Here is a 15,460-nt window from a genome sequence, read left to right as displayed (position 1 = left end):
TCTTTTAAATGCCTGGTTTTATTTCTTATGGTAGGCTTACATTTAAAATATTTTTCCTTTTTTGTCCAGAAATTCCAGCTGGAAAGGGTAAATCTCCAGGAAGTGAAGAGATCAACATATGATCATACCAGGAAATGTGCTGATCAACTTCTTCTCTTGGGCCAGGTTTGTGGGTAATATTTGAATTTTTTATTCTTCTTCCATATCTGTTTCATGTACTTAGCCTGTTCAAGGAAAGCTTTTTCTAACTTTGTTATTTCTTACTTGTATGAACCCAGTGCAGAGTTTTTGCATTCTTGTGTTAAATTCATGATGACTTTTCAATGCTCTCCTTATTGCAAATGTCCTATTGAAATAGAATCTTAGTCATTACTAGATGGGGAGATATTTTTGTAGCCTGTTTTAGAATAACTTCCATTGTTATTTGTTCCATGTCTTAAAAAGGGTAAAAATAGAATGGCTTTTACACAAAATTAGTATGTTTTGGTCAAAGTTGCATTTTTTTCTCTTGCCAGACTGACAGAGCAGTGCAACTACTGCTGGAAACCAGTTCAGAGAATGCACATTATTACTGTGATTCACTCAAAGCCTGCCTGGTCACAACTGTCACCTCGTCAGGGCCTTCTCAAAGCACCATCAAACTGGTGGCAACCAACATGATAGCCAATGGCAAGCTTGCAGGTAAAATAGCTCATTCTCTTTGCTTGTAAAGTGATAATTCTCATCATTTTTAAGGATGCCAGTGGAAGTAGGAGTGAATCCTGCTGGGACAGATCTTGTATGTGCTCTAGCAGACACTGTGCAGAGAGGTTAACACAAAAATGATCAATAACTGAGTTATAAAATCCAGCTTGTCTTGATTTGTTTTCACTGGAAAACTTATTTTCTGGAGTTAATCTTTTAGCAGTTGTTTGCACAAAAAGAAGCTGAGCACATAATATGTATTTTCCACTTTTCTAATTGAAGAATTAACTAAAATTTGGTGTCCTGTTACGAAACACGGATTTAGTCTCCTTTTCAGTTCAGAACTTTTTTCATAATGTGTGTTTTCTTACAAGTACAGGTTAATTTTGTTTAATGCAAGAGCTGAAATGTAACTGATATATTTCAGTTATAACCATATCACTGAAATACTCAGACATGCCAAGAAAGTTAAGTCTATACTTGCCTGGAAAAACCACTTTCCACTCTGTAGACTATTAATAATTGCATGAGGACAACATTAAATTAAAGTAAAGGGCTACCTTTGAAATCTATTTATTTGATTTACAAAGATCATTATGTCTTTATGATGAGGAGTCCTGTGCACCCCTAAGTTTGTGTAGAGAACAAAGATAAACGAGAGCTTTGTGTGGCCTCTGTAGCCCAGAACGAAGATGCAATAACTGGCACCCAGGTTACTTGAGAGCAGTCTCAACATCTTGATGTGCTCAGGATATGGAAATCCTTTTCCCCACTTGGACAGCAACTCTTTTTTCCCTGGATTTGCTGAGTGGAGTGCATCTCTGTGTTGCAGAGGGGGTGCAGCTGCTGTGTCTGATTGACAAGGCTGCAGACGCCTGTCGCTACCTGCAGACCTACGGCGAGTGGAACCGTGCAGCGTGGCTGGCCAAGGTGGGCCACTGATTCCTCACTCCTGGTCTGGTAACACCAACCACCTGCTTAGCAGCTGTGCTTAGGGGGGCTGAGGAGGGTGCTGAAGTTCCCTAGAGAGCTGAAACATCAATTAGAAATATTGTTCAGCTACAAGAAGGCAGACCATTCAATCAGCGCTGGCAGATTCTTCAACCTTGTGACCACACAGTTCTGCCCTCCTTGTCCACATTACAGCATTGGGGCCTAAAAAGCCTTGGAATACTCAATTTCCTAATTTTCCAGCAGTTTGGGAAGGTCCATATAGCTGCAACAGTATAAAGTTGGTAATAAACTACAAAACCCCACTCCTGGATGTGGATAAGTAACTGGGCAGTGACTTTCTGCTGAGCTCTATGTAGTGTGTGAGCTGATTTCAAAATTACCACCACCCACATAAATTTACATCATCTTCTATTTTGGTTGCAGCCATAATTACAGCAAAACTACCCAGACACAGCATTAATTCTCCACATTATAAATGGGCAGGAGCTAGTAAGGATTTTTCAGTGTCTCTTAAGTAAAGTTTCTGTTATGTTTCCTGAAGAAAGAATGGAAAAAGTTGTACTTAGATTTTCTAAATGAGTGAATGCTGCTTGTCAGAAGAATAAAGATTTTTTTGTCCTTAAATCTTTAGTAAAGGATGAAGAGTAACTTGTTGATTTAGAAAAACTTTAGAACAGCTTGGGGTAAGAATGATGTTCATTAATCACATGTAAAAATGGAGCGACCCAAGTGAAGTATTTTTATACCCAGATACCTCTGCTTTTCCTTAACGCCGTATTAATCCAGGCAGTATGAGGTCTTTTTATTTTAAAAATGATGGTTTCAGATGCTTTTGCTGCTGCCCAGAGTGCTGCCCTGAGCAGAGAGCAGCAGGAGCAGTGCAGGGTGTGTGGCTCAGGCTGCGCTGTGCCCGCAGGTGCGGCTGGGCGCGGAGGAGTGCGCGGACGTGCTGCGCCGCTGGGTCGACCACCTCTGCTCCCCGCAGGTCAACCAGAAATCCAAGGCCATCCTTGTGCTCCTGTCTCTTGGCTGCTTCACAAAAGTCGCAGAGATGTTGCACAGGTAAAGGTGAAACAGCACAACCTGTGTTTTCTCTTGTCCACGCTTATTTCTGATGTCTGTTTCTATTTTAGTGTGTTTGTCTTTAATTCATTTTAACCTGTGGGCTACAGCTGGCATTTCATTTCACTACAGGTGATGCTTTAAGTTTTAGATTTCATGTTTTTCAGATTTTTTGCTGCCCAGGGGTGTAGTTCTGAGCCTCACTTTCAGTGTCAGTCAGTTCTCTTCACAGACAGAGTAGGCAGACAAAACAAATCCTTTCCCTGCTGCACACCAAGGACAACTTTCAGCCCAAAACCACAAACAAGGGTGGGCTGGAGGGAGGAACAAGAAGGATGGGACCTCATAATCTGAAGCTGTAATTGGACAATTAAACCCCAATATGCAAAAGGACAAAACTTATAAATGTGACCGTTTGTCCATTTTGTGTCCATTTCATGACCATTCTTAGTCTACCTTGAGTGTATCCCTGGCCAGGCTCTTGTCTTGCCCAAAGTGTATCCTAAAGGCCTTTTAATAATTCCCTACTTTATTCTCCAGCTCTGTTCAGCCTCTGTTCCAGCTCAGCCTTCCCAAGACATCACAGGCTTTAAGACTACCAGCATCCATGGACCAAGCAATAATGATTTATAGTATCTGTGATTTTTTCTGAGTAACTTCAGGCTTGATCTTTCAGAAAAATTTATAGCAAGTGTCAGTTCTTGAGTGCAAGGAGGAAGGGGAGATATAAAAAAGATTTAGAAAGCCTTTCTGCAAGTGTTTTGGTGTGATGTCCTGGAATACTTATGTGGTTTGTATCCTAACAAATTATTCTCTTTTTTTTCCCATTTAACAGTATGAGGTACTTTGATAGAGCAGCTTTATTTGTAGAAGCTTGTCTGAAGTACGGCGCATTTGAAGTTAATGATGATACAAATATCCTTTTTATGAAATCCTCTCTTTGCTCATTAAGTATTCACAACTGACCCGGTCTTCTGGAAAGCTGAGCAGTTGCACAAACTTTTGGATTATATACTATAAATAGTAATGAATATCTAAATAATACCTGATCCTGTTCTATGGAGTCATCAGCCTGTAAATAAAAAGCGCCACTAATAAATCATGTAGATACCTTTTGGTCTAATTAATGAAAAAATCTTTGTGACATTAAAATTTTGTGCAATTTTTTCTATTGTATCATGGTAGGTGCTTAAGCATATCTGAAATATATCTGGTTTAGTTTATAGCACTCCACATGTTGCTTTATAAATACTAATATGGGTGCAAAAGGAGGATTTAAAGCAACTTCTTTCTTATTTGTGCTGAAAAGTAATGCACAATTGGTAGCAATGTTCACCATTTTCACCCGGGGAGAGCCAAGGAGTAAGAAGGGAGTAAAAAGGATTCTGAGTTTCATTTTGCCATTAATTTGTGTTTTCCTTAATGCTTGATTTACATAAATTGATCCATGCTGTGTATGCAGATTATGCCAGAAGCCTGAAGCTCCTGGGCTTTAAGGAGGGAGCTGCTCTCTTTGCCTCCAAAGCAGGAGAAAGTGGGAAGGAGCTTCTGGCTGAGCTCAAACAGCCCAAGGAGGAGGTGACCCCAGAGTGAGAATTCCGTGTTTGTGGGCTTGTCTGGCAGACTGGGATTCCACTTTTCTCTTGAATCACTCCAGCAGCTGATCTGTGTGATTTGAGCAAATACTGTTAAGTGTATTCCAAGTCAGGACTCAGAACTGTGGTGTTGCCTTTTGTCAAATTTGTCTTCACTTTCACAAGAGGGGAAAGAAGCTTATGATAAAATTATACAATAATATTTCCACTTATTCAGCTATAGCAGGAATTAAATTTAAAAGTGTTCTGAAAGAGTTCCATACCTGTAAAAAAGTCTGGTCCATTTACTTCTAAAAATCAAATCTTAATAGAACTTCAATGCTGTTGTATTTATATGTAAAAATGATTGAGTCTGTACTGTAAAATATAAATATATTTAAAAATAAATAGAGATCACAAAGCACACAGTTCTTTCCTGGAACATCATGGTTTTTTCAGTCCGATTTCTTGTTTAAAATTACTATTATTTTAAATCAATCCACTGTATTGTCATTTGAATAACTGCCTGATGTGGAATCTTTAACAGGTTCACTTACAAATGTTGCTCTCCTAACATTCCAGAAATCTGTGAAATGTCACATTTTTCAGTTAAGGGATTGTTATATTCCATTTTATTTTCAAGTGTGCACTCCCTGCACACCCTGGGGACTGAATTCTGCCTGTTAAAGGATTTTACCTCCAGAGCAGCAGGGTCAGGACACGGCTGGTGCTGTCCCCAGTCACTGTTTTGATATTGAATGTCTGATTAACAAAAGGTGAAAAAAGCATTGTGCAAAGCCAGAACAGTGGCTTTTCCAGGAGATACTTCTGCTAACATATCGTATGGTCCACATACACAAGGATGCCACCAAAAACCTCTTTTCTGATTTTTTGCCAGTATTTCTGTATTTCAGTGTGTTTGTGTCCGTGTTTCTGATGTCAGTGTGTATTTTTCTTTTCTGTGTATTACCAATGAGAAATTGTACAGCTGAGGAGTGGGTGCTGATGGGACATTGCCCTTGCAAACTGAGGACTGTGGCATTTAGGCTAAAAACCCAAGTTCTCATTTTTCCCAGCTTGTTGGAGCTACTGAATTTGAGTTTGTTGTCGTGAAAAGAATCCTATAAAATGTCTCTCATTTGAATGTAATTTTTGTGTTGTCTACTTGGAGTAACAGTGCATTGAATTCTCCTTTTATTCAAGGATTTATGGATGTGTATTGAGAACTCCCATCAGCTTTGGGACATCTCCAGCTCCAGAAAACTTTTGGTTCAAATCTTAAATAATATTTCTGATAAAATGGGAAAGGGTAAATTGTTCACACACATCTTACATAAATAATCATAAAATACCTTTTGTTCACCGTACTGTGAACTGTGCTTATGCTTTAGCTTGGAAAAATGAGTATACAAGGAAATTTGCCTTAAGTATTACATGAGCAACAGAATTAAGCAAAATTAACTGTAATTAGCAGTGGCCTCAATTGTGGCTCACACTGACTGCTCCAGCTCTGCTCAGTCCTTACTCTTGTTTTTGTAGCAGCCCTTGTGGACAAGGCTCCCACAGAGTTGGACCAACTCCCAAATTTGTTCTTTGACAGGCCATGAAGCTGCTTGTCAGTGGGTCTCTGAAATAAATCTACTTCAGTATACACTTGGATTTATAACTCTGATGGGTTTTTTTTAAAAAACCCAACATATTGCAAAGGCCTTTTAATACTGAATGTTTCTATAAACTTTTATGTGTGCAGGTTGCAGGATACTTTGTGGCATTCCCTTCATGAGGAAAATAGAGTGTAATAGTGATTGAAAAATTTATTTAGATAATATCGCAGTCTCATTACGATAATAAAAATATTTTTAAAATCTCTGAGTGTCTTGATTTAATACAACCCCATCATCTGTTGCCCTGGAATTGAGTGCTGCTTGTGCAACTGTTGTCATTTTGCCTTCTGGACAGGAACAATGCTCAGGGCTGGCTTTAATAGAGGAAGTGATTATCCTTTGTACATCTGAGTCACATTTTCCATATTAGTTCTAATGAAACTTTGTGTTTGAGCAGTATTAATTCCCAGGCTTTAGCAGCAAACATAAAATTTGTATGGGTTAAATTAGAGCAGGACACGGTCTGCACATCCTGAGTTTTGAAAGGCACAGAATTAAGTGGTGAAAGAAACCCCCTCCCTTTCTCTTCACACAGCCTAGAAAGTGAACTGAATGAATTTTTAAAATAAATATGATTTTAACTCCTTTAAACCCCCTTGAGAATTCCTTCCTCAAAGCCCTGTGAATACTGCAGTTTATAATCTGTATTTCCTCAGTTTTGCATTTTGAAGCTTCTGTCAGCAGTGGAGCCGTAACTCTGGAACCTGTGTTTGACCACGCTTGGCAATGAGGAGATGGTAAAAATGTGCATGCAGGTCAATACACAGAGATTCTTTGTTCATTTGTCTTTGAACACCAGCCTTAATTAACTGGGATGTTTGATTAGCAGTACTCAGTAACTGTTAAAATATTCTTTTGCAAAAGGCCAGGACCTTTGGGAATAAGGAAACTTTTGGGCATTTAGGTTGTCTAGATGAAGAACTTCGAGTTGGAGAAGATCTTGCAGCACAACTAGTGCTGGTTACCCCTCTCACTGTTTTACATGAATAATTTTGGCCTTCCACGATCAGCAACCAAAACCAAAAAGAAAGGATAAGATTGGATCTGCAGGGATGCATAAATTGTCTTCAGTGGAGTTTGTACATCTCTGGAGCTCAGTCACTCCCACAGGCAGTTTCCACATCCGTGTGCTCACATTCCACTGGTGCTTGTACAACCCAAGGGAAGCTTACAGTGAATATTGTCATGGGACTCTGGGCAGAGCTGAATTTTAAAAATAGGCTTATTTCTTCTCAGCTCCTGATGTGATTCTTTTTAAAAGTCCCAATTATTTCAGTTTTATGAAAATGGATTTACTTATTCTGTCAGTGAAAAGTCTAGAAAGTGCTCTTTCAGCTTAGCTGCAGTAAAGGCAGGCCCTATTAAAGCTCCAAAAAATTAGAGTTTTAATTTGATCAAATGTGCTTCACAATAAAGGCAGCCTGTAAATTAAACATATTGACCAACAGTGTCTAAAATTGCCTAACTTGGGTCAGCTTCTGGAGTACTTCTCAGAAAAATCAGTTTAGTGGTGTGTGGGTGTGTTTATATACACACATATACATAGAATTGATTCAGGGGGAATAATTAAGGAAAATGACAACACAAAATACTTGATTGCAGTGTAAAAACGACTGGTGCTATATTGCAAATTATTTATCATTTGCTTTCATTAAAATGCAGTCTGCCAGTTTGGAGACACTGCAGCCAGAGAGAGGCATTTATTATACATCAAGAAACCTGGCCCAGAGTTGATGTTGAGTGTCTGAGCAAATAATCTGAGAGATCATTTTTGGTGCAGCTGACTCTGGAGACAGAAAATGAGGACAAACACAGATTCTTCGGAGGGGAATGGATTTGGTTTGGATCATCACTTGCTGCCCAAAATTGTATTCTAAAAGTTCAACTAAAAATGTAATTGCTGGGGAGAAGGAGAATAATAATAGCTTACAAAAGAGTAGGGTTTGGGGTTTTTTTTATAATTGTTTATTTCTTTCTCAGAATAATTCATCACAACTTGATATTTATGTGAATCATTCATTAATGAGTTCATGGCAAAAAACCTTACACCCATAGATCCAAGCAGTGGTGTAAAATTCTTTAATGAGACTGACAGTGACCCACTGATATGTTTGAGTTGGGAATTCTGATAGTGAATTGTTCTTTTTCTACTTAAACACTGAAGATGAAGGGGGAAGATAAGGATGAGGAAAAATACAGATGGGGAAAGAGTGTTCAAAAGTTCTCTGTAGGAATGGGAGAATGGCAAAACCAAACCAGGAGGTGGAAGGCAAAAGCATTTTGCTTAAAAGTGACAGCTTTAATACAGGGTATTCCCAGAGGGGTTCTGCAGAGCTGTGTTCTCGCCTCTCCAGAGGTTGGAGTACTGAAAGATTAAATTGCAAAGTCAATATCTGTTCATTTCCCAAGCTGATTTGAATCCTTTTCCAACTTCACACCCCCTCGCACTGGTCAGAGGTGTGTTGTCATTGCTTTGTGTATCTGGGATCTCACAGCTACCCCACAGGCAAAGTGCATTTTGTCCACTCCTGTTGACTCCAGGGAAAAAAAAAACCTTAAAAACCTGAAATTAATTCTTTTAGAAGCTGACTTGGTGGATTTGAACTCGTTGAAGTTCTTTTCTGTGGAAGGACAATACAAACTTTCTTTACAGATCTGAATCCTGCCTTCCCTAAGGATGGGCAGAGCTTGGCAGAAAATGCAGTCAAAATTTGCTGTTCATGTGCAAAGTGCTTTCCTCCCTCTCACATTTTCCTCCTTTAACCAAAAGACAACATCCACCTCTTGAAACGTGCCTGGTTTCTCATGAGTCTTTATTATGAGTAGTGAATCAAGCCCTCCTTCCAAAGTGCATCCTCACAACTGAACTGACAATTGAAGGGATTTCAATTTTTAACAAATTTTAACAAATTTAACAAATTTTAACAAGCAAATTTTACCAAACAGGGGCTGGAGTTGCATAAACACAGCCTGTTCTAAAGAGCTGATTATCAGAAAGCTCCCAGTCTCCTGTAACAGAGAACTCTGCCCTGTTCTCTCATTCTCCTGCCTCCTCAGCCCATCTCAACAAATTAAGTTGTAATGAGTTGGTTGCTAATTAAAAGGGGAAATACTGGAAAAGGTAAAATTTAACATCCAGGTGAAAGTCATGGGCACACTTTGAGGGATTACAGCTCCACCTCATCCATCTGATTCCATCTGCTCTGGCAGAATAAAACATGCAAATGTAGCTGAAACAGAGCATCTAGATTTTAGTTGTTAAAGTTGGGGGTTTTAATATAATTTCTAGAATTTCTTTGTGTTTAATTTGCTATTAGTGTGGGGTTTTTTTTGTTTTGAGATTTAAAATGCCTTTCTGGCTTGGTTGTGACAATTTGGAAGAAAAGGAAAAGTGTGGATTCCCAAAGGAGGGAAGCAGCACGTTTAAAATGCAGTCACAGAAGGTAAGTGGTAATTTTATTCCAGTCTTGAAATTCTTGGAGAAGCAATTACAATTGGGTGACACTAAGTTTATTTCCATGCTATTCTCTGAAATTGTTGATAGGTTAAACTTTCCCCTCCACCTTCCTGTTTTCTGCTCCTCCCCTGCAAATGCAGCATCAAAAGGAGGAATTGTGGATGATGGGAACAGCTCCTGAGCAGATGCTGTGGGGAAAGCCAAAGCTCCTGTCACACCAAACCCAGCAGGTGGTGAAGGCAAGGCTGTCAAATACTCCTCCAGTGTGACTTTCTTGGCCCAACTTAAAGGTTTTTGTGCTGGAAATCAGATCCCCAAGCTGAAAATACTTAATTTTCCCGTGTCATTGTCACGGCTACTTCATTTAGCAAGGAGGGGCTGCAGGTCAGGAAGGTTCCCCTGCAAACCCTGTTTCTGTGGCTGCCCTCCAGAGGTTTATTGAGTGATAGTGTTAAACATTGGGCAAAACAGATGCCAACAGGTGGTTTTAAAAAAATGCAGTGTTATTACTTTTCACCCTGGTATAGCAGGAGATAATAGAGTTACATTAGACTTGTCTGGCTTTTATTTCACTTGCTGTAGCTAATAAAAAGATACAGGCAGCAAATTTCAGTTGCAAAAAAAGGGTCATCATTCTGCCTTTTTTCTTTTTTTTTTGTGTGTGTGTGTGTGGTCATTTTCTCAAACTGCTTTCATATTTATGGCCCTACTGAGTAAATCTTTTTTTTCCCCCTGCTTTTGGAATCCAACCACATGCTCATGAATAATGGTGTAATTTGGTGACCCTTTGGAAATCCTTTTTTCCAGCATTGTTTGTCAGCTTTTATGCACGCTCCTCTTTTGACCTTTTTGGTTTCTGTCTCTAGTAATGCTTTATATAGGAGGCAAGTTCATCTGGTGTTTTGTGTAAAGTGCAGGACCACTATTTCAGAAAGTTTTGAGCTTCTCCAGAGCTCTGTATCTCTTGTCTGGATTTACTGGGTAATTCTTGTGTGTTGCTTCAGCTCCAGCATTTGCCTGTGCTAGGAAAAACCTGCAAGGTCGCTGCTGCAGATGTCATTTTTCCAAGACCAGCTTTTGGTGTTATCATACTGGCTCCTAAATGAACTTTTTGCTCAGTGGTTTGGTAACCAAACACTTCTCTTTTGCAGAAGAAAATTGTCTTGGGTACAGGACATTTATTAACAAATACAAAAAAAACCCAAAAGCAAAACAAAAAAATCCCAAAAAACCACAAAACAAACAACAACAACAACAACAAAAAAAAAAAAGCAAAAAACCCCCAAAAAACCAACAAACAAACCACAAAAAAGCCCCCAAAAAACAAACTCCCCCCAAAACACCAAAAAAACAACAAACCAAAAAGAAAAATAAACCCCTCCCCCCTTAAATATCTGACTCTTTTCTTTCCTACTGTGTTGTATTTCAATAATTTCTTGTATCTGGAATTTTAAGTGGCACCTACAGTAGTGGCAATAATGGATCTCAGTCTCTGAGTTTTTGCATACAATCCCTCCCCAGAACAGCTGATTGATTTGGAGCACTTGTTGGCTTGTTTCTTAATTGCTGACAGCACAAAAATTTCATTTCCACTTTCTGAAGATTGATTTTCAAATTGTCAGCATTGATTTTTTGCTTTTTTCTATGTTGCACTACTAAATAGGAGCTGGCACATGGAAATGTAGAAGCCAGCCCATACCTCCTACATTTGGGAAAAGAAGGCAGGCATAGCTGTTTTTCTAAGCTGGAGAAAACTGGAGCTTTTTCTTTCTCCCTGTCCTCTAGAAAAATAATTCCTAAATCCTTATCAAGCCAAGGAGCCTTTTCTTTCTGACTGCTTCTTCCAGTTCTACTCCCTGGTTTACCTCAGCATCTGCTTTCTTTTTCCACTGCCAGGTTAAGCCTGGCTTTGATTAAAAGGCAGCTGAAAGGCAGATTAATGCAAGGAAAAGCAGCCTGGCTGATATGGAAAGAGAGCAGGGAGGGAATTTGCCAGAGATCACCTGGGTGTGATGTTTTCTGGTAGCAGCTTTTTCTCCCAGTAGGACCAAGTGTGGAGGGAGTTTATTCTTATTTTATGCCACAACCATCTCATCAAAAAGCCAAGGCACATTCTTTGAACTGAACTGAAATCATCTGTTTATCCTGCTTTGAAGGCAAATTCCTCCACCACAAGATTATTTGCAAAGCCCTTTTTTTTTTTTTTTTTTTCTTTCCCATTCCTCCACATTTTCATGTTTGGTGAACTTTTGAAACGTTCGAGTTACTGTGAAACTCCAGAGCTTTGTGACGATATCTGAAATGAATTCAGGGATGTAACTCCCAGGAAGGATGGATGAGGGAGCTGGGAAGGGGCTCAGCCTGGAGAAAAGGAGCTCAGGGGGGACCCTGTGGCTCTGCACAGCTCCTGACAGGAGGGGACAGCCGGGGGGACAGGGACAGGAGGAGAGGGAGCGGCCTCAAGTTTCACCAGGGGACACTCAGGTAGGATATCAGGAAAGATTTCTTCACTAAAAGAGTGGTTAAGAACTGGAAAAGGCTCCTCAGTGCAGTGGGGGAGTCACCATCCCTGAAAATGCTCAAAAAACAATGGATCTGGCACTTGGGGTGATTTGGATTAGTGGGCATGGTGGTAATTAGTCAAAAGCTGGATTTGTTAATCTTGGATGTCTTTTCCAACTTTAATGATTACATTATTATTTAATTTATTACCATACTTCCTATCACTTTTCTAATAATTACTGTTATCACTGTTAGTGTTATCATTGCTATCATTTTAGCACTATTGTAATTATAATTATTTTGCCCCTTGCTCTATACACTGTCATGAGCACTAACATATTACAGCTTCAGTTTTCCCTGCTCCTGAAACTCCTGCCTCGGAGTTTAAACACCTCAGCGTAGCAGCTTTAATACCGAGTTTTTGCACTGAATAACTCAATTTTTCAGTTTGCAGCTGCTGCAGGAGAGGGCAGCAGAGATCAGAGAATGGAGAGAGTTGAGACCAGCCTCTGGCACAGTGAAATCAGCCCAGCCAAAGGGACCGCGCTTTTCTTTCCCTGTTTTCGGTCCCGAAGGAGTGGCAGCCCCCAGGCACCACCGAGCAGGGATGATCTCACATCTGGATTTTAGCATCAGCTACAAAAAGCTCCAGGAAAGGAAAGAAGGGCATTGAGAGCCCAGTTATCTTATAGGAACTCATGTTGTCATTAAAGGTCACACCTCACTTGAAATCTGCTCTGATTTGGCAAAAGGGAAATGCCTGAAAATGCATTAATAAGTGTGATTTAAAGCTTTATTCTGCATCTAATGCCAGAAAGGCAGGGTTTGCTTCAGAACTTGTGGTTGTGGTCAAGTCTGGTCCGGTTTATTTTTGTGCCTCTTGATTATTGAGAGTAAAGGGGAGATTTGGTCCCTGGAGATGCTGGGAGCAGATCTAATGCACACACAGAAATTGCAGAGTGTGTCCTGTGTTGGGGCAGCAGAAGGAAAACTGTGCCTGCATCACCCTGGGGATCAGAGGATGCTTGTGCCAACAACCCCCAGTGAATTGCTGGGTACCAGCAGAGATCCCAGCACCTTGTCCTCTGTCTGTGTGGAGGGAAAGAAGCAGTGAAAAGCTGTGACAGGAAAAGTTCTTCCTGCTGGGTTTCAAAGGTGTAACTCTCAGCATCTGCTGCTGTGGGTGTCCCTGGTCAGCAGCAGGTTATTGTCTGTGAATTTTATGTGATTTTAGTATATTTAAGCAAATTAAAAACTACTGGGAACACAACTGGGCAGAGGCACTGTTGTAGCTGGGACAACAGATATGCTGGGATAATTTATTATTGTTATTAGCATTAGTATATTTTTAACTCTTGCATGAGGCCCTAAACTCCCCCTGAGGGGATACCAAATGAGAGATTTCTCTTTCCATGTGCCCCTGCCCCTGAACTCTCATAGGGATAACTCAGCAGTAGGACAGAACCATCAGCATGGACTGGAGCATTTTCCCAGGACAGTTCTTGGCACGAGAGGCAGGAATGATGGGCACCACTTCTGGGGGCTCATAATTGTCCTGGAGAGGAAAAGAGACTTTGGAATCTTTGCAAGAGTATTTCTCTGCCAGTCTAAAGCTGCTTAGCCAGGACACAGAGGGTGAGAAGGTGATTGAACAGCTCCGCCAGCCTTGTCTGTGTTAAAAGCAGGGGACATTTCCCAGGAACACAAACCAAACCCAAGGACTGTGGAGCAGGGACTGAACCCTGCTGAGCTCCAGGAGTCGCTGTCATCTTTGGGGAAGTGCCAAGACGAGCAGGACTGGGGCAGAGGACAGTGACAACCTTAATTTTGTGCTGTCAGGAACGTTTGTAATTGGGAAGAGCAGAGGAACCCCAGCAGGAGATTTTTAGGCTGCAGCACTTCATGCACCATGAGTAAGGAATTGTGTGAGTTCAGTTTTAATCACCTTGTATTGCTGACTTTTGTCCCAAAAGCCTTTCAAGGTCCAGTTTGCTGCTACTAATTTTTCCTTTTTTACCCACTGGTTTCTTATTTATGGGAGGAACTGACTTTCTGCTGGCAAACCCTCCCCATCCTTTCCTCTTTCACTCTTATAGATGAAAACATGTTTTCACAGAGGAATGACTTAAACACTGCAAGGCTCAGTTCCCTCCAAAATCTTCCCTCCTTTTCACATCTCTGTAGGATTTCGTCCTTGCCAGCTCCTCTCTCAAGTTCCAAGCTGCTTACGTGTGTAACTTTTGAAGAGAGTTCTCTTGTCAGTGTCAGAGGCTTTTATGGCAGTAATTATCTCAGAATGAATACTTTGCTAGGATTAAAGGTTTCAGTTAATGTCCTTTTGGGTTTTATTTTGTTTGGTTGGGTTTTTCTTCGGGCTTCTTTGTGCAAATCATAGGCTGCTGTTTAATTTCATCTTCCAAACTTTTAATTATTTAAAATTTTGCCCTTTTTCCTTTGACTAACACGTTACAGGTTCCCTGTAGGAGTCCAGTTCAGGATTCAGTAATAAAACCAAGTGAAGAGTTAATTGCCTGAGCTCTGTCCCATCCTATTGTCTGTCCTCTGACTCAACAGCCAAAATCCTTGAAATGACATGACTGGTGGGAGCAGTGGCATTCACACGAGGTGAATAATCTCCAAGAGAGCTTTTCAAATTCAGCTGGGAGGCATCTTCAGGATGTCACTGAGCAGTGCTTTTCTGAAGCCAATTGTGCACCAGCTGAGGGTCTGCCCGAAGATTCTCTGTGCACCACGCCTTCCCTACTCATTCAAGTTATTCAAAGAGAATCAAACCACTCTGGATGTAAAAAAAAATAGGGAAAAAAAAATTCAGCAAAGTGAAGTCATATTTGTTTTGAAAGTTTGTAGAAAAGGGTTGGATTCTTTTCTGCAAGGTTGGCAGGCTCTGATTCAGCTCTGGCAGTAATTATTCAGAGGGAAGATGGATTCTGTATGAGAGAGAAAGAGAGAAAAGACACATAATTCCCAGGGAGTCTTGACAGTCTGTGCAATTATACTGATTTCTGACATCTCTGGACAGTGGGAGAGGATAAAAATGAAGTTCATATTTGAAATACATGAACTCCTGAGGTGGAAAACCAGCCTGTCTCCCAAGGTGCCACAGGATCCCACGTCTGTCCCCGTCTCTGGTCAGGCTCTCAGACGCCCTCCCCAGATTTAGAGTCTCATTTAAAATTACAATTTCTGCTGAAAACCCATGTGCTGCCTTTCCAGACAGAATTGACCTGGCTTCAGCTTGCAGCCATCCTTCCTGAGGTGCAGCTGAGGATTTTTCTGTTGGCCAAAGCCTGGTGGGAGCAGCTCTGGCCCCTGGGCAGGGTGATCCCAGCAGCACCTTCCACATCCCAGACTTCTGCTCCCACCTGGTGTGGGCACAGTGAATTCACAGAATTCACAGAATTCACAGAATTACTCGGTTGGAAGAGACCTAGGCTGGATGTAGCCCTGCCCCTTGTCACTCCCCCTGCTTACACATTTAACCACTGCCCACTCTGCTGGCCCTGATCCTCCCAGTGTTGTCTGGCTCAACTTTGGCTAAAAAA

The 15,460-nt window shown here is 40.8% G+C and overlaps 1 protein-coding gene across 4 annotated transcripts in view; it reads left to right on the top strand.

Annotated features, from left to right (window-relative positions):
• Positions 1-6,141, top strand: part of WDR11 (WD repeat domain 11) — a 33,871-nt gene extending 27,730 nt beyond the window's left edge. For all 4 annotated transcript variants that reach the window (XM_063405188.1, XM_063405187.1, XM_063405186.1 and 1 more), the window contains exons 24-29: positions 70-165; positions 516-681; positions 1,517-1,614; positions 2,555-2,700; positions 3,536-3,618; positions 4,139-6,141. In XM_063405188.1, coding sequence (XP_063261258.1) covers positions 70-165; positions 516-681; positions 1,517-1,614; positions 2,555-2,700; positions 3,536-3,618; positions 4,139-4,293 — 744 coding nt within the window. In that variant the 3' untranslated portion in view covers positions 4,294-6,141. The remainder of the gene's footprint in view (positions 1-69; positions 166-515; positions 682-1,516; positions 1,615-2,554; positions 2,701-3,535; positions 3,619-4,138) is intronic.
• The last annotated feature ends 9,319 nt before the right edge of the window (positions 6,142-15,460 follow it).

Source organism: Prinia subflava, chromosome 9, assembly GCF_021018805.1.
Source record: "Prinia subflava isolate CZ2003 ecotype Zambia chromosome 9, Cam_Psub_1.2, whole genome shotgun sequence".
NCBI classification, from domain to species: domain Eukaryota; kingdom Metazoa; phylum Chordata; class Aves; order Passeriformes; family Cisticolidae; genus Prinia; species Prinia subflava.
Note: the sequence above shows the minus strand (reverse complement) of the source record. Positions and strands in the feature narration are given on the sequence as shown.